Source organism: Ambystoma mexicanum, chromosome 6q (genome assembly GCF_040938575.1).
Source record: "Ambystoma mexicanum isolate Mex_15411 chromosome 6q, UKY_AmexF1_1, whole genome shotgun sequence".
NCBI lineage: Eukaryota > Metazoa > Chordata > Amphibia > Caudata > Ambystomatidae > Ambystoma > Ambystoma mexicanum.
Window position 1 is genome coordinate 176,748,985 of NC_090937.1, and position 26,831 is coordinate 176,775,815.

Below are 26,831 nucleotides of genomic sequence, written 5' to 3' on the forward strand. Positions count from 1 at the left end.
TCTAGCCTTATTCCAGTGCAATACATTCGGCTTATAAGCATCACCCAATAGCCAATACTAAAAATGGACGGAAGTAATACTACGGTAAGTGCAATCTCCATGGTTGGGTGTCCCTCTGGTCGTCGCCCCACTGTTGCTTGGCTGTTTTGGTGAAACACTCTGATCTTGTCCTTGGCTTCCTTGGGAGCTGGTCCTCTGGTCCACCCCATGTCTGGCCCTTGACTCCCTAGTGAGTCGCTGTTAAAAGCAAACTGAAGCAAAAGGCTTCCACTATCTGTGTGTGGTTTCTGCTTAAAGTGCACATTGAGAAGGCCTCAAATTCCCATTCTTCCATTGTGTGTCAGTGCAGTGATGTTTGCCATTCATTTGGGAAAGATGGGGTGTTAATGGCCGGTTCAAAATCTATCTACCATCCACCCTAACAGAAAATAAATTTGCGGCACACAACCTGTGCACCCAAAAAACACAGGTTGCACAATGGAACATTCACCATCTGAACGCATGTATATGCACTAAATTCCCCTAAACACCAAACTAACCCACCACAGGCACACCAAAACAAATCCCCAGATACACCAAAACTCTCCACACTCCTTAAGCACCACTCTGACAACCACAGACAACCGCACAAAGAAGTATCTTAGTAACCTGAAGTGCACATTAACAACTGCTCCAAACAGCACACAAAATATCTACACCACATTCAGCTGCATCTTCGGATCCGCACACATAAGCACTGTAACAAAGCAATCTTGCCCTGGTCCCTCACTACTGCACTAGCCTCCTACCCCACCGCTTGCGGATCCTGAAGCTCTTGGAAAGTGAGAAAATCGCAGCAGGTGTGCGATAACAGATGCATTGATATAGAATAACAGGACATAGCAAAGAGCTTCACTCATTCAAGTTTGGAGTAGTACTCTGCACACACAAGCAACTTCTGTGACTGCCAGCAAAGTTATTGTTGGCTCTGCCACAGTTTTCTTTTTTCAAAACTATTTTATTGGTTTTTACAACAGTCCATCACTTTAACAAAACCTCAAACAATTTTTGTGTGATACATTAACATCATATACACATCATGTTTTCTACCCTCCCCCTCCCCCCAACTCGAGCCTACTCCATTTCGTCCTCCATTAGTTTTTCATCTGAGGGAACTTCTCCTTCTGCGATCTCAGAAGATCCATGCTCACTTGTGTCCTCCTGGGCAGTTCCATACAATGTGGCTACTAAGTGCCTCCAAGCCATCAAAGTTTGTTTCCTCCTCTCCTCCTCTATGAACTGCCTCCTGCCATGTTGCCGTTTCCGCTTCTGTCCATTTCTGGAGATCACTCCACCACACTTCTACACTTGGCCTGCAGACTGCTTTCCACCCCATGGCTATCCTGCGCTTGGCTAGTATGTAGGCCAAGTCTTTAAGCTTACTAATGTGTTTCAGTTGGCGCGGTCTAGGAAACCCTCCTACCATACATGGCCACACCGAGTCAACCTTCAACTCAAACCCCTTTTCGTTTAGTCTGTGGGCAACTTCTCCCCAGAAATTCCCAATTTCCGGACACGCCCAAAACATGTGGGTCATTCCCGCGTTTTCCTCTCCACATTTGGTGCACGTTTGTCGTCCCGCCTCCTTAAACCGTGCTATCCTCTGTGGGGTCATGTATGCCCTATGGGTGACATATAGTTGTATTTGTTGTAGCCTGGCATTCCTAGATACATTTTTGTGGTACCGTTGAACACGCCCCCGTAGTCCATCACTCATGAGTTCCCCAGTTTCCTCCTCCCAATCTCGTCTTAGTTGAGCCACCTCCTTTCCCACCAGGGACATCAACATCTCGTAGAGTCGAGAGACTTCATGACCCCACTCTGCTATATCATATATTGTTTCTATAACCATATCCGATTTGTTCTTCCAGCTTTGCACCAGACCATGTATTCCTGATTTTCCGGACTAGTCTAGTATAAGTAATGTGCTGCCCCACGTGCAAGCCTGTCTCCTCTACCAGCTCCCCAAATTCCCGAACCACTCTGTCTTGCCATATGTCCCCCATTGTTGCCACCCCCAGTGGTTCCCAGTACTTGCGGATAGTCCTCCTCAGATCTCCTCCGTTCAATGCCACTAGCGGCACCTGCGGGGAGCACGGGTCCGGGTTCTCCATAACGCGGCAGGCCTTCCGCCACATCTTCCATCCCAACTCAAGCATCCCGGGGGGCCCTGCTATCTCAGAATGGGTCAACCAGATCATTTCTTTTAGGAACAAGGGGCACATTCTGCTCTCAATAGCCTGGACTCTGATGTCGAGTCTTCTGCTAACCATTTGGCCACGTATTGCAGCTGACTAGCCAAGTGATAAATCTCGAAGTTGGGTAATTCTATGCCCCCCTTTTCATGCGTGTTTAGTAATTTCCATAAGGCAATTCTATTCCTAATTCCGTGCCAGAGGACGCCTCTACACATGCTCTGGAGTTTAACAAAGAGGCGTTTGGTATCACATATGGTATATTCCCAAAGAAATGCAATAATCTGGGCAGTACCACCATCTTCAACAACGCCCCCTCCCCATCATGGCCAGGGGAAGCTTAGCCCAAAACTTCATGCTGCTTTCTATATTCCCAACTGCTTTCTCAATGTTATGCTTGTATTCCGCTTCTACAGTGTGGTAAACGTCAATCCCCAAGTATCTGAACGTGCTAATCACCCACGGTATTTGAAGAACTGGAACCCGTTCCTCCTGCATCCCTATGTACCTCCCCAGAGGGAATATGCACGTTTTCTGGGGATTGACTGCAATGCCAGAAAGCTCTGTGAATCGCTCCATTGCCTCCATAATATATTGAAGATTCTCCTCAGGGTATCTCAAGTACAACAACATGTCATCTGCGTATAATGAAATAAGGTGTGATCTCCCTTTCGTATGGATCCCGATTTCCTCATATCGTTGTCTCAGGTATATCGCTAGGGGTTCCAGTGCTAGGATATACAGCATCGGGGACCAAGGACAACCTTGTTTAGTGCCTCTACTAAGTTGCCATCTCTCTAAAATGACCGCTCCTGTCTTAACCCTGGCTAACGGCGAACTGTACAGCAGTCTCACCCACTTGAGGTACCCAGGGCCCATCCCATACTCTCTCAGAGATGCCATCCGCCACGGCCACTTGACCGAGTCAAAGGCCTTCAATGCATCCAATGATATGATTGCAATCTCGCTCGAGTCTCCGGCTGTATGTTCTATGACTCGGTGGAGTCGTCTGAGGTTATCTGATATGTACGGGACGTATCCTGACTGGTCTGGGTGTATTAATCTGCTTATTACCTGCTTCATTCTATTTGCCAACACTGCCGTGACTATTTTGCTGTCTTGGTTTAACATAGACAATGGTCTATATGACCCACAGTCGGCTTATTAGGTTTGGGGAGGGGGATGATGATCGCCTCTCTCAGAGATTCTGGCAGTGTTCAGATTCATATGCCTTGTTGAACATTGCGAGCAGCGGGGGGAGCACTTCCATCTTATATCTTTTGTAGAACTCACTACAGAGTCCATCTGTCCCCGGGGTCCTACCAGTGGGTAGCTGCTCCACCACCGTTTCTAGTTCTTCTAATGTGATTGGGGCATCTACCTCTTCTCTCTCTTCGGTGCTTATTTTCGGTAGCCCAATATCTTCTAGTGTTTCCCTTATTTCCCCATCGTAACACCCTCCTTCATCTCGGTATAGTTGCTTATAAAAATCGAGGAACTCTGTTTACTCCCTCTAGGGTACCCACTAGTTGCCCGCCCTCTCCCGTAACCGTTCTTATTGTTGACCTGGGGGGGTCTCACTTTTGTATAGCCACGCTAGCAGTCTACCTGGCTTGTCTCCCTCCGCATGTTGTCTCTCTATATACTTCTTATAGTTTTAAGTTACACAATCTCCCCCAGAGTTCTATACTTTTTTGTTGCAATTGGTTAATTGCTTCTGCGTCCTTTCTAGGGTCACTACCCTCCTTCATCACTACTTCCACTTCGGCTTCTGCCTTCTGCAATTCCCTTTGTATACCTCTTTGCAACCCTTTGGATTTGGCTATGGCTGCGCCTCTTATCACCACTTTGAATGCTTCCCATAAAGTACCAGCTGATCTTGCACTCCCTGTGTTCTTTTCAAAGTATTCCATGATTTCCTCTCTCAGGTCTTCCCTAAATGCCATGTCTTTCAGTGCTTCTGCTCTTAGTCTCCACGTTGGGATCTTAGCTCTTGGAGACAATATTGCCATGTTGTGACCAGGGGTTAATGGTCCAAAAGGACCCTTGCTTTGTATTCTGATTGCACAATTTTAGGTACTATCTCCTGTGAAGCGAACATATAATCTAGTTGTGTGTACAGGTTTTGTGGAGCTGAATAATGTGAGTATTGTCTATCGTGTGGGTGGTGCAGTCTCCACATGTCTTCTAGTCAGAATTCTCTTAGCAGGGTCTTTAGGGTCTTGGCAGCCGGGGTGGGCTTGGTTATTTTCTTGTCTGACCTGTCTATGCTTGGGTCTAATGTACAGTTGAAATTGCCCCCCCCCCCCCTATCACCGCCCCTCCCAGGTACGGGCTCATCTTCCCATATAGGATCTTGAAATAAGCTACAGTGTCTTGGTTCGGGGCATATGTATTTATAATGCATATTTCTCTGTTTTCTACTATTCCCTTTGTTGCCACCATTCTCCCTTCATCATCCACTGTGGTTTGTAGCGGTTGAAAGGGGACATATAGTGCCACCCAAGTAATCACCCCTCTAGCATACGTTGAGTAAGTTGCACCTATGGTGGTCCCTTTCCATTTTCTTTTTATCACCTCTAGTTTCTCTTTAGTGAGGTGCGTTTCCTGTATTAGGGCTATGTCTATTTTCTGGCTCCTTAAATACATCATAATTGTGTTCCTTTTCAGATAACTGTTCAGCCCCCTCACATTCCAGGTGATTATCCTTAGGTCTCCCATTGTTATCTTCTCTACCTTGTCCCCTCTGTTTCCTTTCTCGGACAGTTGCTTCAGGCTCAGACGCCCATTTATGTAAGCTCGTTCTCCTTACTAATAACTCTACCAAACCCCCAACTCCCCTCCCCTTCCTCCCGCTGTTAACACCCTTCCAACTACCCCAACTCCCCCCTCCCCCCCTTCCCCAACTGGTGCCCAGCTCCATCTCTAGATCACGGGCTATCCTACATCTAGCCCTACCAATAGAACCCAGCAGAGGTCCACTCTAATGATGTCCCGACTCTACCAACTACTAGGGGTTAAAACGCACTGGCTCTGTTGCTCCTGCATTAATGGCAATGTGCTATTCACCTCTTTGTGACACTCTCTTACCAATTACTATCTCAATTCTAATATTTAGACTGCTCTCGTCACCCACTGTCAATAGCTTCCACCTTCTCTATGACTGTGTTCTCATTTTGTCTACTAGTTTCGCCTCACACTTTCTGCTTCCCCCATGCGGTCGCTTCACTTATCTTTTCTGTTCTGGTCTCGCTCTTGCTTCCGCTGGGCTGCCCTGTGCGTCTAGCCAGTACACTGCCTCTTCGGACGACTCGAAGAAGAACGCTCTTCCGTTGTGCAAGACTTTTAGTTTGGCCAGGTACAGCAGCATGTATTTAAATCCAGATTCCCGCAGCCGCTTCTTGACTGCCACATAATGTAGCCATTGTCTTTGTACCTGTATGGTATAATCCGGGTACGCCGTGACGGTCGCTGACGCCCTGCATATTGTTCCGCCTTTTCAGAAATATTCAAGGATCTTCTCTCTGTCTTTGTAATTCATGATCGGCTATAATTGCTCGGGGAGGAGCTCCTGGTTGGGGCCTCCTGGTCAAAGCCCTGTGTGCTCTCTCTACCGTGAATCCCTGTGTGAGCTCCCCTGCTCCAATCTCCTTTATCAGCATGTTCGCCATGTAGTTTGTGGGGTCCATAACTTCTTCTACTTCGGCAGGCATACCACTCGTATGTTGTTTCGGCGTGCTCGCCCTTATGCTTCATCAGCTCGATTTTCCAGGTTTCGCACCTGTTGCTGCAATATGTGCACCTCCTTGGCGTTGGCTGCGTTGGTCTGTACCTTCTTTTCTAGGCTGCTTGTGCGTTCAGTTAGCGCCCTTACATCTTGTCTCAACAAGTTCACATCCACACTAACCGCGTCAATTTTGCTTCCCCTTGCAGCCTTCAACTCCGCAATGGCTTCTAGGATGTGCTGGTCGTCTCGTGGCGGGGCGATTCTATCTTGAGTAGCTCCTTTAGCTGGTGCTGATGCTTCCGGTGATTGTGCCTGTTTGGTAAAAATGTCTATTGTTGGTTGCTTCCCTTTGGCTTTGTTATTTTTGACCGCCATGCCCCTGCTATTCCGCTTGCCTTCTCTGCGTTATGTAGTGGGGTGTCTCCTGTGGTTCTTCCCCCCCCCCCCTCTCTGGCCGAGGCCTTCTTGTCAGGCTCAGCAGACTGAGTTGTGTAAAAAGTGATTTATGGGCTTAAGGGTCGTTTGAATGAGCCGGCCTTGCAGGTGCAATGTGGAAAGGAAGTTGTGGGCCACAGGTCTCCCTCAGTTCCCATGCAATGTGGGCTCAATGTGGGCAAGTGATGTTCCGGCAACCAATTCCATTGACCTGAGCAGGCACTGCGGGCACAGTGTTGAAAAGGAGTTCGTGGGCACCAGTTCCTTTAAGTAAACTCTCGCTGCGGGCGCAATGGAGAAGCACAAACTCATGTGCCCGTACTTTGCTTATGGCCATGCTCGCGATCTTCAGCTATCCCACTGTGCTTTTGCCAGCAGGCCCCAGGACCATCCGTGCAGTCACCGCCTCTGTCCTGTGTAATCCAGAATTGCCTCCCCCTGTAATGCAGCACTGTTTCTGAGAGTGGGCTCCTGCCATCACGCTGGCATGCTTTAATGTCTGCCCCTATATGCGGGGTGATAGGCTGTGGCAAGGGGCGCCAAAGTGTGTGGCAGTGTTCAATGGCAGGGCGGCTCCAGTGTTCTCTAGCACCCAGTTGGTGTTACTGGCCTCAGCAACTATTGAGAGCCCCCTCACGCTGCGGGGGGCCCAACAATTTACAATCCACTGGTGACTGGCTCTGCCACAGTTAGTGTACCAAAGATTCTAGTGTAGCAGACTAACCGGGCTGCTGTCACTATATATTTGCCTGTCAAATCAAGTGGTATAGGAGTGCGGAGGTAAAGGGAGAGGGGTGTGTTGTGCCAATAGTGAGATTCTTAGGTGATGCCGTTAAGGTCCACTAACACAGGAGCACGAGTGCACAATGTTTTCTCCTCACACTATTTTCTTCTTACTCATTAAATCTGTCCCATTGCAAGGATGTTATTTTTTCAGATGGCGTGATTAAGTTCGCATATTTGAAATAAGTATTCCAATTTTTGCAGTTAAGTCGGATTGTGATTCAATAATTGACCAGGATCACCCACTTTGGCTAAACCGTGAAACAGGGTTTTTAACCCACTCTGCAAATGTGACCACATAGCTTCCAAGCTTTATTTGGTAGAAATATTTAAGTTTTGGATTTCAAGGCCTACAGTAATACTGTTATATGGAGTTTACTTACAAGATACATACATTGCATAATAAAGGTAGATCACAATGTGCAAACCCTTAAAGCAACATGTTAAACCAAAAGAATATCCTTGTGGTTTTAATTTTCCCACCCTGAATGATGAACTATAATTCCCAGAATGCAAGATAATGCAAACCTGAAAAATCTGTTTAAGCCCACTGTACTTTCAGTAATTTAAGACATCCAATGAAAGAAGCTGTGTGATAAACTTGATATGGAGATTTGTCACAAACCTCCAGCTCATTGGTATTCATGATGTTGAGAACATTTGATTAGTGACCTAAAGCAACATTTTTTTTTTTTTTTTTTTGCATGTCAAGCTATTCGACACCATGGATATAAATGCATCTTTAAGAGGGTGCTTAGTGTTGCTCACTTGAACTATCATAGGTATCAAGGTAACTGGTGCTTGGCGAGGCCTTTCAGTTGGAAATGTTCAATCACGCATATGAAAGGCTCTGCTGCTGATGAAAGAAATGTGTTTGCTGAAGTGCTGGCTACAGTGCCACTGACTCTGGTTGCCCGTGCTGGCCGAGCGGATTATTTTTTGTCTCCTGATACAGAAAAAGCATCCAGGATGCTTTTCTTGAGCCTTTGAACTAAAGGTACGCTCTGTAAAAAGCAAAGGAACTAGTGGTAGTGATTCGATGTCATTTGGGCTTTGCGTAGCGTAGCACGGGCGTGCCACTAATGTGGCCTCGTAGAGCTTTAGGCTTGCTGAGGGCGTGTGCCAAGCCATGGTCCAGTATGCCCTGAAGTGTGTGTGTGTGGTCATTGTATGTCCAATATCCTGATAATTATCCTCCAATCTTGTTGCTTTTTTTCACTCCTGCAATGCCATCCGCGAGGGTGATGCAGCCTGAGCTTGTGATTTATAATTCTAAAATGATTCCGGTAATTCTGTTTCTGAAAGTGAGATCTGCTAGGCCACACTTTTGTAATGCCCCATGCCAAAACCCTTAATGTAACTATGTACCTTGCTGTTCAAAGTGTCATAATTGTGCACCTCAGCCTCTTTTTTCTGGTTTTGACACAGTGGCTACTGGGATTACATCTTACATAGTAACAGGCATTTGATTTCTTTTTATGGTCTTTTCGACGGACAGTGACTCGTTCATGACAGGGCCTAGTGTGTGTTAGGCTGTTTGGCCTGGCTATGCCTAAAACACCCATGTTGGGATTCACTCAGGAAGCTGATCTGATCTCTAAAAAGGGCTATTCCCCTCTTCAAGGAAGCAGGTACACTCTGAGGTCATCTGGGAAACGGTGCTTCAAAGGAAGTCCTGTCCTTAAAATGTCCAACTAATACTAGAGTGTGGAATACAGGAGTCATTCTGATGTAGGCAGGTAGAGGAAGGGGACAGAGGTAGAATGCCCCAGAGGAGAGCTTCATCCCACAAAGGGCTCTCATCATCTTAGATTTTGATATGGTTCCCAAACTTCCTGTGCCCTTCTCTTCCTACAGATAAGTCACTCTGGATATGATGTGATCCGGCAAAAGACACTTGTTATAGCAGCATAGGTTGGTCCCTTAACAATAGGCTTGCTGTGAACCAATTCACTGTCACATTTTGCCCTCCCTCCCCTTAGTTGATTCTTCTTTGGACACTGCTTGAAGAAGGATTCATTGAAACCCCACTGGGAGTGCAGTGTTTTCCAAAGTCCTCTGCTAAGAGATGAACACAAAGCACTCAAAGGAAGAGGAACCCTCTTCCCATGGGCCTATTTGAGATGACTATTTGGCTGAACAAGGCCTGATGCAGGATCAAAACCTGGCTTGGTAGCTAGAGGCGGTTCTTCCATCTAGCTCTAGCTTGACTCTAACTTCAAGCCGCAGTCCCAGATAACACAAGCTGAGCCCCGCCTTCTCAGCCAAGGGGATGGAGGATGTTAACAATGACCTTTTCATGGCTTGGAGGTGGGTCGGGCCTCTGCTTGATGCCCTGTCCCACTTGTGTGATATTCTCAATGTAGGCCGCCCTAAATGCCTTATCCACCAGATCCAACTCATCCAAATTGTATAATGTCGCCTAGAAAGTCACCAATTAGGAGGCTTTTTTTTCTGACCCCCTAAAGTGCTTTCCCCAAATATTCTAGGAGGGGTCTAATTTTATATTATAAACTCCTGTCGTCGAATATTTGAGGAAAGTGTTTGATTTTAATGAGGGTGCATTTAATAGGAAATCTCGCCCCCTGGTGGCTATTTCCCAGGCGACTATCACTGGACATCTCCAAATCGAGGTGGCTAGACTTGTACCTGGGTTTAGGCCCAAAGACCATACAATTCCAGCGTTAACATAAAATTAAAAAATACATTACTAGCTACCTGCTGAAATCCACATAATCTTTAAGTAACAGTGCTTTATAAATGGCCTTACTGGAGCTCTGGCCCAGTGTAGAACAACATCGGAAGATATTGCATTTACCAGACTGTTAAGATCCACAATCTCAAGCGAGTATCGTCAATGGGCTGTTCAGAAGGTACATGTTTAAAAGTTTGGTGGTAGGATGTATAACACGGCAGGCGCTGAGCTCAAACAATGCTCTTGAAGTAAAGAAAAAAAAAGTAGCCATCTTTTCTAGAAGTTCTCTGACCCCCGAGTCCCACTGAGCTAGCTTTGAAGTTTACAGAGATCTTTGAGCACAACGCGTAACCGTTAATTATTTATAAAATGTTGCTCTTGAAATAGTTTTTCATCTTGCAGCTAGCACTTTCCTGATTACTTGGCCCCTGCACTTGATCGGGTAAGTTCAAATGCTATACATAATCAGACCCCTCCTTCCGCCATCCCTCACCTTTCATTGCTTTCCTCTTGGGCCGCTATATAGCTATTTTCTCGTGCAATTAGCACTTTTAGAAATCAACAATCATTAGTTTTATTCTAGACATTTTATTTTGGATTGCTTGCAATTGCTGGATGTTAGTTTTATGTATGCCCAGTTAGAGGTCAGTACAATATTGTTACTTTCTTGGCCAGCACATTTTTTAAATTTACTTTTTGGGTATGCAGTGCTTTTATCTAGCATGTGTAGCTGGGTGGAGAGATTTTCGGGTGATCTCGATTATTGTGTTAAGTGAAGGAGCGGATGGGGTAGAAAATGACTCCCAGGTTTTTTCTCAGTCCATGGGTTTGGTGGGGGATTAGGGGGGGCATGGATGTCTTTACACTTTAACAAGTATGTGGTTAATGTGTTTGTTGCGCTTCATGGATAGATGAAAATATTTTCGCTTGGGGCGAGATTATTTTTCACTTTGAGGATGTGTTTGTGTTCCCTTGCATTCCCAATGTACCGTTGCCAGAAATCCCAGTGTTTTAGTTTGTGTTTCTCCCAGAGCCGGCTTTAGGCATGTGCAACCCAGGCGGCCGCCCGGGGCACCACATTATCCTGCCTGCCGTACCTGCTCAAGGGAGTCTTTCAAGGCCCCCGCCCCTTGAGCTGGCCTGGTGGGTGAAGGCAAGGCAGGCACCCTATTGAATTGAAATGTGCCCTTGTGGGCACCCCAGCACGGGAGATGGGTGCTTTTCATTTCAATAGGGTGCTGGTTTGGCAGCTCCAGCACGGTAGTGGGGAGTTAATCACCTAATTAAAGCTCTGCTGCTGGTTTTGCAACGGTGCTCCATTTAGCAGAGCGCCTGCAAATTTGCCCCCCCACCTCCTTCCACTGACCTGGGTGAGGTGGCTCCGAGGGAGACGTGGGGTGCCAAAATTTGGTTATTCGCACTGGGTGCTGCCAGAACTATGGCTGGCCCTGGTTTCACTTCCTGCTGTCTGTGTCTACCTGTGTCTTAAAGGCAACTTTGCGATTCCTGGCCCTGTAGTGCACAAGTCTTGGCACTCTGTTGTGTCATTTACGATGCATGCTGTCTGCAGACTACAAGCAAAGGAACAAAGGAGCTTGCATACTGGTAGCGTGTGACACTTGACCTTGTATTCCGAATGCACTGTTAATACAGAAGACCAGCTAAAATTCTGACAAAACCGTGACCTTTAAAACCGTCTTCCTCATGAAACAGTGTATCCAGCATATATTGTCAATTGACAGAAAGTATCAATATTTATTTGGACCCTGTGATGAATCACAGGATGGCATCACTCTTCCCCTAGAGGGAGCCCCTTCCCATGAGGCCACGGAGGTGGTGACTCTACCCAATATTCCCCCTAGGGGTGTTACTCAGCGTGTGGATCTCATGTGGGGGGGGGAAGGCCCAAATATGGGATTAGCAAGGACTAGCGTGCTGCTGAAGGAAATTGGCAAAGTAATGATCAAACAAGTGAAAGATACCAGGCTCTGCGCATGGGTAAATTTAGTACTTGACCTATTTGTGAAAATGGAATGGTCCCCAGATTGGATGGAAGAGTACTTTGCACTGAGACTAATTTGAAAAAAACCCTGAAAGAATGGGATTGGACCAATAGTTATAGCAATATGGAGTAATTCAGCAGAAAACATTTTCAAAATGTCGAAACAAAATTGGCGAAAAAAAAATACTGAATGTTTTTTTCTTTTAATTTTGTTTTATTTTTGTTTCGTTAGTTTAAAAAAAGTGTCAAAGAAAACAGTGGGTTGAGGGGGAACCCCCACATTTAAAAAATAAAAAAAGATTAAAAAACATTATTTTCCTGCCATTTTGGTGTCGAAAAAATGGCAGTTCAAAAATGTGACGTTCGAAAATGTCACTATAAACCACCCGATCCATAGTCTGAGACAATACACATCTTAAACCTCAACTTTTTATTTAAAGAAATGTTCGGCTGTGCAAGTACAAAGATTCTATTTACTATTAAGAATCGACCATTTACCAATTTTAGCAATGTTAGGCCCGATAGAGGGTATTCCACGATTACCGCAGACTTGTAGAATATGTAAAGATCCCCTGATGCACGGCATGTGTTCCCAGGATGTGAACATCAATGCGAAGAGTACGAGAGACTATTGGGTCCCTTTGTGCATAATCCCCTGTCTATTAGCACTGATGCATTTTGGAGATACTGTATTTATTCTGGCAATGATAGTTTGTTGATTGCTTTGTACAATGTGTGAAAAGCAGTGAATTAAATGTTAAAGAACGTCTAAGGACATGTGGTGAAAAGTGATTTCAAACATGTAGAATGAAATGTAAATAGTAATAACATGTTATGAATGATGGGATTTGAATTAGTTATTTGAACTAATAGCACATTATATCAAATAAATATGGAATTAGTAACAACCTGGTGAGAACCTGGTATCCCCATAGCCCACCTAACCCCAACCAACCTTCCTCAGTAATCCGCTACAACAACATTTCTAGTGTTCCAATCTGTTTCCTTAAAACCAGTAAGGTAGCGAGTACTGGGACGAGGAAGAGTGTGGGCTTCTCAAGGGACGTATATCCCTTGTGTACTGAGATAAGGAAGAGACCAACTGACTTAATGAGAATCTTCAAGATCAGTACCGAGACAAAAGAAGTGCATAAACATAAAGAGCACCTTTTATATACCATTCTGAGCGGTCTAGTCTTTATAGACTTCCTATTGGCCAAGGCACAACTGAAATAGAAGGAAATTCAAACATAGTAAGGGACCCTCCCTGGAGGAACAGGGAGCCCGCATTCATGAGTCAAATAAAGCAATCGAGGACTGGATGCTTACTCCTCAGGAGAGACATTCCAGAGAGCGCTGCCGTTGTCGGACCATGTCCGGAAGCAGGAAGACTAAGCGCCAGCTGATCGAGGGAGCTGGAGCGTGTGGTCTGGGAGTAGGTCTCTGAGCAGGGGCGAGAGACCCAGAAATAGCCAACCGAGACCAGTAGGAAACCAAAGGAGGATTAGGAACCCAGGAGAATTGCTGGGACCCTGTGACTATACTGCAGTGGGGCACGGGTCAGAGAACTGCATCCAATAAGGAGTGGCCTCTAGAGCCATCTTCTTTGTGGCAGTCCCTGCCAGGTTGGAAGACCAGGGCTGCCTAGATCACAAGAGAAAAGTCAATGCCACAGCGGTATGGGACCGGACAAAAAGAATACCTGGTAGGCAGGTGAACTGGGTACAACTATTGAGACTCGGAGTCAAGAAGGGATTGGGATCCACACCCAATAACAAACCACCATACCTGGCAGGATAGTGAACCAGGTTCAACTATTGGGAATCACGAAGAGTCGAGAATGGATTGGGATTAGTCCAGAAGGGATTGGGATTCCCAAACCAATAACAAACTGCCTGCCTTCAAAACCTTTGTCACAGTCACAGTGCCTGGCAGGATAGTGAACCAGGTAGGCTGTGAACATTGTGAGAAAGACCTGGGGATGGGAGACCTACCCCCTGATGTTTTGCAGACATTGTGAAAAGAGCCAAGAGGAGGGAGTCCTTCTTTTGACATTGAGAAGAATCCGATAAAGACCAGGAGAAGAAAAGACATTTGTCCTGACATTGGGAAAGCAACTGAGAAACCTGAGAGAGGTCAGGGGGGAGATGTCCTCACCCTAACACTGTGGATATGAGACTTTTTGTTATTTGTGCCTTATTGGAACCTCAGACCAAGGAACCTTTTTGAGACTTTTTATTTGCATCGCTTAAGAAGCACATTTTATTTTGTATCACTCAGAAGTGAACTTTCGGCTATCAACTAGGAGAAAGAAAACATTCTTATTTATCAAGACGACTACCCCTTTAGTTGAGTAAATAGTGTAAGGATTGGTAATAGGTTTTTGAACACAGGACATTGGAGTCTTTGCTTTAGGCTGACACCCTGACACATTCCATAGTATTAGTTGAGGCAGGGAAACGCCTCTCAGAACTAGGGTCAGACAGGGTTTTCTTTTTATTTTCCTACCAATAATATTATATACCAGGAAATGTGTCGTTCCCCTCCTTCCACACCTTTACAATCTGTAAAATAAATGATGAGACTCAGCTCGTGAATCTCTCAAGCAGTACCACATATTGTCCAGAACAACTGGCAAAGGAGAGAAGATGGGGTGGTGGGATGTCATGAGATGCACAGCCTGTGGGTGTTTCACTTTTCACCCATCCATTCACTGATGGTGGCCATGTTAATCCTGTGGGTGAGAATGACCCATTAACTTCCCCGCACTCTCCGGCCAAAACACTCTCCTGGCTAGCTATCCAGTTTTTATTGGATTGACGTTATTTAAATAATTTTCTGAAAGGTAATGGTTTAACTGCAGTTGTAATCAACCAAACTAGGGCAAGGGGGGGGGGGGGGGTCTTTCCCTATCCTTAACAATCACCTTGTAATAATATAGCCTGTAAATGTCCATTGCCATCTCGCCCCATCTCCCCCTCCCCATTTCCAACAAATACTGAGATGAGGAGGCAGCTAAAATCAGTAAAGCTTACCCTCAGGAATAACATGGTGAAAATAAGTTTAACCTACCCTAGAAAGAACGCCAGTTGTCCTATTAATAGTCAAGCAGGGTCAGGCATTTAATAGTGACTATTCACACCTGTCTCGACTTGACTGGTCTTTTCACTATAAAAGGTGTGGTCCTGCACAGATGGAGGAACGAGCTGGGGATGCAGTGTGGACTGGAGTAGCCCAGGAGCAGACAGAAGCAGGAGCTGCAGGCTTGAAGAGGACAGCGTGCAGACGCTGGCCTGTGTGGATTAAGGGCTGTAGTGTGGCGAGGGAGCCTTGCCTCCAGGGAGCCAGATAAATTTGGCCTGCACTTTGCCGAGCAGGTTCAGGCGAGTGTTTGTTCCCTTGGGGCTTGTGCCGATCCCAAGGGTGTCTGAAGGGCAGGTGGTGAGACCATGACATCAATCCTGCTTATCCTGGAGGGACGGCCTCTCAAAACGACTCTGCCCAGTGAGTTTTGTGAAAAATGTGAGAAAATCGGGAGCGTGCGTTTGGATGAGAGCGGAGCGGGAGAAAGGCATGGACAGTAAAAGCATCATGGAATTGAAAGGGAAAAAAGTATGTAAAAGCTGAAAGCGCAGCTGAAAGCAAGAGCGCAACAGAAGTTGACAGAACGGAGCCGAAAGTAAAGCGAGTAAAAGATCGATCGGAGTGGATAGTGAGTGAATGTAAAGAAAGCAACAGTGCAAGTGTGCACAATGGTGCGAGTGACGCATAACAGAAAGGAGGGTGCAAGGCAGCACGAGAAGAGTAAAGGACAAGTGCCAGGAGCATGAAAAAAGGAAGGTAACAGTGCAAGTGTGCACAGAGAGAGAAAGCAAAGCAAAGTAAAGGGGTGCAGGAAGCATCTGAAGAAAACGGAAAAAGAAGAAAGAAATACAGAGAGGGATCATAGGTTGGCGTGGTCGCGCTGAGGAGGAGCCAATACCCTGACGGTTTCGAAAGTCTCTTACTTCACCCCATAAGTGAATGATATGTGCAAAGAACTGTATGGAAAAGGCAAGGTTCATCCTGACCACTTGAACTGAGTTACTGACTTTGTGTTTAAAGCTGGGAAAGGGCCTGAGCTTGGGGAAGGCTACCATGAGAGGCCTAACCAAGGTGGAGACTTATTGGTTGTCTTTGTAAGTGTTAAAAGGAGTGAAGCGTGGGGAGGGGAACCCAGAGAAGCTTCAAATGGAACTGAGATGCATTTGTTTTGTGGTGTTTGGAACTTGAATAAGTTGAAGCTTGGGGAAGGGAGCCCCAAGGAATTCAGAAACACTGAAGGTATTTGACAGTGAAAGTAAGGGCTCTCTGGAGAAGGTGTTATGAACAGCCCTTCTAGATTGAACTAATTTTTATGACATTGACCAAATTGCACCTGGTGAGAAGACCACCTGAAACCAAGTTTGGTTTGCCACCTTTTGTTGAACCACTATTTTCACTTTTGTAAAAGACTTCCTATCACATTGTTGAAGAGGGTGATGGCAAGCATAGGTTTAGACACACAGACTTTTGTTCTGAACTGTTACAGTGACGGCTAATGGAAACCTCAGTTAAGGGAACTATCCCTTTAGAATTGGGGCCAGTCAGACATTATACCAACTCGGAACCTTAGTAAATAAAGGTTTTAAAACTAATACTTCTAAGCCTGTGTCTCTCTTGATACCATGCCTGTCTCACATTACCCATTACCTTCTCTTTTAGCTGGGAACATCTCGGGGATGCTTACGGATTGGGTACCTCCGGGCGTTCTTTCTTTGTTCCTCTTCTTGGCAGCATCTTCGCCTGACTCGGCTCATCTTCTCTCCCGGCTTTGCTATTTCTCACCTGGGGGACTGCGTCAGCTGCAGCGACTTCCCCTTTGTTGTCTGTTTTGTTTCCTGGGCAGCCTACCCTCACTGGAATCTTGTGGTCATGGCTCCACTGCTACGCCGACTCTGAACTGGTCAGACTCGCATCTCCTTCAGCCTTCAAGCAGATCACTTCTCTTTTGTTGGCTTCCAGCCAGTTTGGACTTTGTGGGCTCCTCACTCGTCCATGGCCCCGCCTCCAGCTAGCTTGACATTATCAGGGTCCATCCCTGCTTCACCACACAATCCTCTCGCCTCGCCTCCTTTCCCAGAGTTAACGAATACTTCTCCTTAAATTCACTCATCCCTACTGGATCTAGGCTTTTCACTTAAAGAGCCAACTGTTCTTTTCTCTCACGGGTAGCATATTTTATCTTGCTCCTTTTTCAAGTCTCAACAATTGGAAGTATTGGATTTGAGAGACAGTCCCATATATGCCATTACATGGCTTGACTTCAGGAGTTCCTCACAGGAACTGCAATCATTGTCCCATAAGTGGGAGTCTCTCCCAGTGAGGCCCCACTTACCTTGGCCCCTAGGGAGGGTGTTGCAGAGCAATTCACCTCCCTAGCCTCAGTGAGGGATTCCCCCTTGATGAGAAGTGACAAGTTCCCTTGATTCGTCAGTTTCTACTGTCTCATATTGACGCTCCTCAGAGTATTGCCTGCCTTTGCCGCCCTTGCCGCAAATGGAAAAGGAGCTATATTGTTTATCTTTGCTTGTTTCACCTTTATGATTGGCATCACTGTGTTGTAGAGGTGTGATAACTGAGTAGGTTGTTTAGCCATTTCTCACCCTTATAATCCTATAGGGCAGTAGTAATTTCATCAGTGTGTCTTTGCATCTGTTCCTTGCACTGAATTCCTGTTCAAAACCAGCATTGGCAAAATCAACAATGGTGGCTCTCTTGTAAGCATTAGATGGTCATTTGATAGGCATTGTCATCACATGCTCGAGTTCATACCATTTTCCAGCTATTGCCATCTTTTTGTCAGGTAATACTATTTTGGCAGTACCTGGAAAATGCCTACACAAAGTCAAAACTGAGTTTTCTTGTTTCTTTCTTTGCTTCTGATGTGCAGAAAGCATGCATCATCAATTGCAGAGCATCAGGACGTGGGCACTACTGGGTATGCCCACAAATCTGAAAGTGGACTACAAGATACAGGCAATGGGCACAAATTAAGCAGTCAGGTGAATTTCACTGTGAAGTGAAAGACAAACGAAAACATAATTTCTTGCTAAATTGTATGGAAATGTAAGTTACCACTGAACACACATTCTCAATGTGCTATGTTTGTTTATTAATTTATAAAGCGCACCAAACTGTGATGCTGGAAATGCATTGGAGGGACAGGGCCTCCCTGTTCGTGTCCTGTAGTCCTTTTTCATTTGTGTTCTGTATTTTTTTCTTCTGCCCATGAGTCCATGTGGGACTCCTAGCAGTGCGGCTCTTCTATTTTTGGTTTGGTGTACAGACGCATGGGATACCCTTATGGCACCCATGGGTGGGGGGTACAACCCTGTGCTCCTAGTGTATGTTTATGGGCACCTCTATGTGTCCCAGAGAGCAGGGTATGGGCTGGTGGCAGCTCCATGCTGAATTTGACAGGTGCTCTGAGTATCCTCCAATTTGGGATACCCAGGCCCTGCCATTGGAATCAGTTGATTCCTGATAGGAAACAAGATGGCCCCCGTGGCCTATTGCTTTCTATTGCCTGTTACATTGTTTTCCCAAAGACCTGGGAAGCCCTGACTCTGTCCCTTCCCCCTGACTGGCTGTAAGTTCCATATATGGTATTGTAGTGAAGTCGAGGCCAGACTGGCTGGAGCCTTCCCAGAGACTGTATGTTGTGGGTACAGCGTGTGGGTGGGACCTGGGTGAATGGAGTGTGTGACCAATATGCACTTCTTGCTGTGGATGTCTGGTTTCTGGTATGAAACACAATGACTGAGACAGCCCTGCCCGAAACTGGTATGAATGCAGTATGTAATGTTGAATGGCTGGGTACTTGTTCCAATGCACGTTCCTTGTTGTGAGTGTCTGAGAGGGAGGAGAATGGCCTGAATGCACTGTATGCCTGATTGGCTGATGGACTGCTGAATGCACTTCTGAGTGATTGGTTGCCTGAGTGTGACCCAGGAGAATGAATGAGAGATCAACAGTATATCTGGGGGCCTCTCACTGCTAGAATTCGTTCAGAAGCTGAAGTCGAAACTGATGCTTGATCTCGAAACTGAGCCCGAAGAAGGTTGACTGCTGTTACCTTCACCGCAATCTGAAAGCCGCCGTGATATCGAGACTGATCCAAGAGAAGACCTGGTTAGGCACCCTCTTCCCAAGCTCCGAGGGACCATCGAGCACCGCTAACCTTTGCCGAAGCTCCCTGGAAGTCAGACCCTTGACAGGCTGCCGACCGGAGTTGGGGACCGCCGAGGAGAACAAAGAGAAGCACCGGACATTCCATCCACCATCGTCGACCAGGGTTCGCAGGTTTGCTATAACTGCTGGAGGCCCGTCGAAGCCGTGTCGCTCCATTTATTAAGACATTTTGATTCCCGGATGCGCTCGTCTGCACCACCTACCGCCTTTATCCTGCTAGAGAAGGCCAGGCCACGACGCATCGAGGAGCCTCCACCGGTGGGTTTCCCGCCACCCAAAGACCGTAGAGACGCCGGACGACTCAACGCCCTTTCTGGGCCACAGTTCTTCACCAACACTTTGCGGTCCTGAACTATCAACATCGAGGTGCCCCGCACGCCTCTTCCTTGCAGGACGTCTTCGACTTTTTATTGATGAGCACCGCCGGGACTGAAGCTGTTGCCTCAACGCCGCTGAACTTCCATCGAGAATCCTCGACGCCAAGTTCACTTTCTTCGAGGTCCATCGACGATCTGTGGCTCCTGCTTTAAAGGGAGCCGCTCAAGAAGGAACTCTGCTATTCCAGGTACATTGGGGTGATAGAAACATTTGAGAAGGGAATAAGACTCATTGAACAATATATGGACTGGGGTTGTAGTATATCTTTATCTTACAGGTTGCCCAGGTGGGGGGGGGGGGTATACACAGAGAGCTGGGTCTAGGTAAAAGGGGCCAGTATTCTGCCAATTGTTCTAACCAACTGCTTCCCTCCTATGTCTAATGTTGGTTACCTTTATTAATAGATTTGTGTGACATTTGACCAGAGTACAGTTGATGCACTTCAATGAAATCTGATAATAATTGTGGTACCACTTAGAACTTTATATATTTGCCATTGTAGATTCACTGAGCACAAAGTGAATTATTGTGATTGTGTATATAACCTTGAATCTTAATTATATAAAGACTGTGTTTTAACTAATACAGTGTGCCGACATTCATTTGTGGGTGCTTGGGGGCCTGCATCATCTCCTGAGAAGCTAGGCCTTGATTGCTCATTCATTTCTACCAACAATAGAGCATCTTGGCTGGGGTTCTCTGTGCCTCTCCTCTACAATATAGAGAGCAGGAGTACAGATACCCCCTTCAGTCTTTATACAAACCCTAGGTTATCTGGGCGCATTACAGGTAAGTTTCATGGTTTCCGTTATGTGTAGTTACAGACATTGTATACACAAATCAGTTTTCAACTTTACAGTTAGGAATATTCTGAACATTAAATACAAAATATTTACAGACCTTGTATATAAAAAAAATCTAAAAATACATACATATTTTGCTTTACATCAACAATTTACATAACGGGAGACAAGAGTTGTGCCATGAGAAGGCGACGTAGAGTAGCCACAAACATTTCATGAGTCCTTCGTGAGGAGCCAACTTTTGGTGTTTTTCCTAAAACTATAGAATGATTGGTCAGTTCTCCGGACAATGGGAAGTGAGTTCCACAGTTGGGCAGCCATGACAGGAAAGCTGCTGCCTCCGGCTTTTTTCAGATTAAATCTTGGGACTCTGGGGCAGATGGAGTTGGCTGACCGAATTGGGCGAGTGTATGTGTTTTTGATAAAGTTTTCCGTTAAGTAAAGTGGGGCTGAATTATTAAAGCATTTATAGGTAAGCGAGACGGTTTTGAACTGGATTCTGTCATTAATAGAGAGCCAGTTCATATTCCTTCTAGTCTCTGAGATATGTTGTCTCCTCGTTATACTGCGGGCAGTTTGGAGGGCATTTTTTTGCAGTATTTGAAGTTTGACGATGTATTTACTCGCCCCTTAGTAAAGTGCATTGCAATAATCAATTTTGGATTGAATTAAGGCTCTCGCTAAAGTGATGCAACTTTCAATAGAAAGGAATGGTTTGTAAGCCTGTATCAACTTACAAGTGTAGGCTGTTGCTGAAGCAGTGGCCTTAACTTGTTTGCCTAGGCCGAGAGTTGAATCTAGTTAGAAACCTAGGGTTTCAACCTCCTTAGCCACATTGATGTCAATGACGTCGATGTTGAAGGCTGAGTACTTACTACTAAGTTTGTTCATGTTGGCTGATGTTCCTCAGATTAAGAGCTCCATCTTCTCGTCATTCAGGAAGAGGCTGTGAGTGGCCATCCATGCCTGACTGACTGGGTAGACTTTGTTCACCAAGACCAAGTCGGTATCATAGTCTCCATTAAGTGGGATCAGGATCTGGGTGTCATCTGCATAGTTGGTGTAGGTGACACGCAGATGGTCCAAGTCATCAAACTGTGGTTTGGTTAAGACATTATACATAGTGGGTGATTGGCAAGAGCCTTGGGGTACACCACATGTTATAGGTGTGGAATCTGCTGAAGGTGAGAACACTCATTGATCTATTGTTAAGAATTGAATGGATCCACGCAGTAGCTTCCTGGGAAAAATGGGCTACTGTAGACAGGTGTTTGCATAGCACTTTGTGGTCCACCAAATGGAAAGCAGCAGATAGGTCCAGTAAGAGTAGGAGGACAAGTTTCCTGTTTTTGATTTGATCAATTTGGGTCTTTAGATGTATCGGAGCTGTTTCAGTGCCATGTAGACGTCTGAAACCAGATTGGTGAAGCCCTTAAAGGTTGTCGGTCTCCAAATAAGCTTGTATCTGGAGGTAAGCTGCCTTGTCTATTATCGTGAGTAAAAATGGGACTGTAATGATGGGTCTATAGTTCTTTGGGATAGACTGGTCCAAGGAAGGTTTTTTAGGAGTGGCATGACCCAGGCGTCCTTCAAATTAGTAGGGATGTTACAAGATAGAAATGAAGCATTAATTAGTTTGGTAATAAAAAGAGCCAACTCTTTGGCCGCTTCTTTTATAAAAATGGGCTGGGCAGATATGATTTCTAAAACAGAAGCAGGAAACCCCTCCTTTTATTTACTGCATCTATGTGAGAAATAATTTTTTGTCATATTGATATTACTTCATCAACAAAGAATTTAATACATTTGTATGACTTTTTCTTATATACAATTATTTGACATGAGTGCTATTCTTTCTCGTCTATACTTATCCCATGTATAATCATGTGATTGAGTATGTTTCTCTATCTTCCATAATTCTGTGAGATAACTTCTGTTTAGTAGTAGCTAAACCGCCTACTCAGCCCTCGCACCTCTACAAAACAAGAGGGATCCCAATCCTATGTAACAGGCCCAGGTAAGAACTAAACATCCTATGCCATTTGGGATAACGTGAGCTGAGATAAAGCTGTACTCTAGAGCAGGGTCGTCCAACTCCAGGCCTCGAAGCAGGAATCCTGACAGGTTTTCAGGATATCATTAATATTCATGAGATACATTTGCATACAATTATTCTAAATGTATGCACATTTTTTCTCTTGAATATTAATGATGGATATCCTAAACACCTGTTAGCATTCCGGCCCTGGAGGCCTGCAGTTGGACAACCCTGCTTTAGAGGATTGTGAATGTGATCCAGTAGCAACCCAAATAGCAAAGTATAACAGTCCAAAATAAAAATATCCAAACAATTTAAATATATACTTTAATTAAGAACACTGATGTACAACTATTAAAAACACTATCAAAAACACTCCCTTGTAAAGCAAGGAGGAGAAATGCAGAATATCATGGGTAAAAGCACTCTGGATATTTAGCAGGGAGGAAAAAGGCAATACAAGACCCGCAATGTTCAAAAGGGAGATGCTTGTTTGTTGAAAAAGGTGCAAAAATGGGTTTAGTATATTTAGGGTACCAACAAGTGGACCGGGGGCTGAGGCCTACCAAACAGTACTTTTTTCAGTTCTGGTTGGTGCAACAGTGTCAAACCAGGCTTCTTCTCCTTGTGCAAGTGGATTGAACCAGGTTCGAGTGTGGCGAGTCGTGTAGATCCATGCGTTGAGCAGGTTTGAAGCAGTGCCTCAGAGTAGGAGTGCAGCGTTCGCGCGATGTAGTTTGTTGGCTCACCTGGGTCAGTTCAAAGATCAGGCCTGTCGGAGACATGTTTGACTCGAACGGCTGGAGCTTTAGCCTAATCAAAGTGTAGTGCTGGTTTGATGCTGTGATCCTGATGATCCAATGTGCAGTTCAATGAGGGGGCAATTTGATAGTGAGCCGGTTTGAGTCGTTGATGACTACTGGTTCGGGTGGATGTATGATGTGATGCTTCCACTGGTTTGAGATGACTTTTAGCGATGAGCAGAGTATTTGAGCCAAACTGGTGATGTGCTTGGCTTCCGACAATGCAGTGTCAAGATGGTTCGGAAATGCTAGCAACACCGGTACGAAGACAAGAGTGCTAAAGGCAGCACCAGTGATTTCTGTTGGTTCGGTGGTTGTCCAATGTGATTTGAAGATGGCTCAAAGTGATTTGTCAAAACGGGGATCCTGGCAATTCTGGCTCTCGAAATGCTGTGAGGCCCAATCCAGGGGCCTTGTACCTTGTCACCAATCCAGGGGCTCGGGTACAAGGTACGTCTCATTCTCTCAAACCTGCGGAGACTGGCAAACGCCGTCGGGGAACCTTCACCTCCAGTATGGTCCTGGGAAGCAATGTAGCTGGCGGAGAGTGATTAAGGAACAGAGCTTGCCTGTACTTTGAGCACTCAATCTTCACCTCACTGGTGGAGGAATTGGGAAAGATTTACTCCCCCAAAAAGAGATCCACATTAATTCTTCCTTCAATCAGGATTCCTCAAAAGTTCATCGGGGAAGTGGGAGGGCCCCTTCCTTCATAGGTAAAAGTCCACAAGTGATTGAATCAAAGGATTTAAAGGGTCTAATCCCTGTCCTTTTGACAAGAGGTCTTTGCCTTCGTGCATCATACTGTGGCGGGATGGAAGGAGTCCATGTCTAAAATCAACCCCGCCCATGGTCTCTCTGGGATCTTTGGTGGAAGGCACGTATGCCAACCAAGATCTGCAAACTTGCCATCCAAAAGCTAGCTTTTCCCACGCTCAGGAGGAGCCTATCTAGAACTTCAAAACAGCTGATCTAACGCACCGCAGTGTGTTGCAACTTCCTTGTTGCCTGTAAGGCTTTTCGTAATCCTTGTAACTTTACCTCTCTGTTCTGTGCGTTTTCCTGCCTTATCGCTTTTTCCCTTAAGCTCTGTTTCACTACTGCTTGCTGTATTCTGGCATCCTGTTGACCTTACCTTTTCCGGCTCGCTCGGAACCGGCTTCCCCACTTCAGTGCTACTTCCTGATAGTTTCTTCTGTGATGTCGCTGGCTCGGAAGCTTCACTATTCCTTAGATTTCCCTCTTACACATGAGGAATATAGACCACAACTCTCCCATTGTTACTCCCCTGTGCTTATTTGGGGACTTGCCTGATCCTGGACCTTCGTGTGGGATTTGGGCACCACTTCAAACAACCCAAGGTTTTTTTTACTGAGGGTTCAGTTTTTCCTTCGGTCTCTCCTCTCCTTTTGCCCAGCCACTCTGTTTCCATTCAGACAGTCCTGGCATGAGGAGAGGAAAGGCATTTCCTCAACAACCGCCGCCAAGAGACAGGAAAAGGCAAAACCTGAAAGTGAGCCATTTTAAGGTTTATTTTATTTAAACTATAAGAAAAAGGTTGGTCTTTCCCTATCACTAAAGGGATCACTTGAATATCTAAATACTCAAGACGGTTTGCTCTATTAAAGTCTCCTCCAAACAGGTGCTTCCCTGCTCCTCTAGAACTATCGAGGACAATATTGCCGCTCTCGCTTCCTCTCTGGCTGAGTTCTGCAAGCACTCTTTTGCCACTGGCTCCTTCCCATCACCTCTTAAACACTCCCTTGTGCATCCCCTCCTAAAAAAGCTGTCTGCAGACCCTTTCTGCCTGGCAAACTACCGCCCTAAATCCACTACCCCATCTTGGACAAACCTTTGTTGAAGTTGGCCATCTCCCAACTAATATGCCACACTGAATCTGCTGTGTGTCTTTACGACCACCAGTCTGCCTTCAGGGTAGCCAGAGGCAAGGAAACTGATCTCCTGAACACTCAAGAAGAATTGCTCTAAAATCGGTTCCATGTGTTAATATCCCCGCAAAAATATTGCCATAAAAAAATATTGCCATATTTGTGCGGTGATATTAAGGCATGGAACCTGCGGGGGATACCCCAGCATTATTTTTAAGGGAACGGGGGACACCACCGCAACCCCTGCTCCCAAAAACATCAAAAATGATCCCCCCCAAAAATATCGCCTATGGCCGTTCCAGACAACCATATATACAGCAATTTTTTTTGGTGGGGATAATATGTAGTGATACCCTCAAATCTCAATTCCAACTCTCCCTCTGTTCTCATTCTCCTTGATTTGGTCTGTCACCCTCCTTAACCGACTCTGTGATACTCTGGGCATCACAGACTGGGCGTTAGCTTGGCTGACCTCTTTCCTTTCATACTGGCCCTCCCATGTTCAAATGGGCCCTTTTCTCTTCTCACTCACTCTACTTGGTGCGTCCCTCAGGGCTCTATCTTCTCGCCGTGGCGTTTTTACATTTACCTTGTTCATCTTGCCCACCTGATCTCCACCTTCTCTCGTCATTTCCAATGTTATGCCAATGACACTCGGCTCTCCTTTAGGCTTCCCTCCTCTATCTCCTATGTTGGCTTGAAATTGGAAAGATTTGCTCCCTGCTGCTCAGTCCTGTGAGGTGGCATGACTCTCTGTACAAGCAGCTAATCATGTCTGTCAAAGCATAAACATGACCGAAGGGTGGCACACTGTTGCTGCATACAGAAGGACGGACATCTGACCCTTCACTTCCCACCTACCCTGTTCGTCACACACCCACTGCTGCCTTTCACACAGCTGAAAGGAATGACAGCAATGTGCCACTCCATGAACAAACCTGCACGCACTGAAACTACTTAGGTGGCCATTTGGTGCTGTAAAAAAGAACATAACATCTAAGTTCTTACCCATTCAAATTATGGTGATAATCGTAGTAGTGGGTTAAAAAAAAAGTATTCCCCACTTACCTGTTTGCGGCGACGCACCCCGCCGCTACCGCAGCAGCTTGGCTTTTCAGGCCACCATGGAGATGGAAGAGGGGCTCTGTACAGAGGCCTGCCTTTTCCAACAATGATGGCTATCCTAATACTTAAAAAATAAATAAATTTAAAAAAAGTTCTACACCCTAGGTCACCGCTTTGGTAACTTGGGGTGCTAACCGCGTTATCGCCCCGTTCCAAGGGCTGGAACTCCGTAACGTCCCCATGCCCTCGTTATAGGCCTGAGCAAACCTGTTACGTTCTATAGCTGAAGGTTCTTGATTTTAGGTGGCTGATTGAGGGGTTGGTTTGATACTGTTTTAACTGTCTCTTTAATGAGCTGTTGGGAGAGTCCCCTGCACACCCGTCAAAGAGGTGTCAATCTGTTTGCAGAGGGCGTTCATCAATCCGGAGCGCGCCCCACGGCCACAGCATTCTCCTTGCCCTATTGTAAAATTTGAATATAATGTGAAATCGAGCTGCACTCTCATCCTTTCCTTGTGCTTTTTTGTCTTGCAGTTGTGGCTGAGTTTTGCTCCAGTTGCCGATAAAACCGCAAAATTCTATGGCTGTAGCCTGGATCAAGTCAACTGGCTATCACAAGTGTATCTTATCATCGCCATCCCATTTGGGATTTTGACCATGTGGGTTCTGGACATCTTGGGATTGAAAACTGCTGTAAGTGTGGTAGA

The 26,831-nt window shown here is 45.8% G+C and overlaps 1 protein-coding gene across 4 annotated transcripts in view; it reads left to right on the plus strand.

The window, feature by feature from the left end:
• Window positions 1–26,831, plus strand: part of SLC49A3 (solute carrier family 49 member 3) — a 684,087-nt gene that overhangs the window by 87,746 nt on the left and 569,510 nt on the right. For 3 of the 4 annotated variants that reach the window (XM_069630598.1, XM_069630601.1, XM_069630599.1), the window contains exon 2: window positions 26,659–26,817. The exons of the other annotated variant lie outside the window; for it this stretch is intronic. In XM_069630598.1, coding sequence (XP_069486699.1) covers window positions 26,659–26,817 — 159 coding nt within the window. The remainder of the gene's footprint in view (window positions 1–26,658; window positions 26,818–26,831) is intronic. 4 annotated transcript variants of the gene reach the window in all.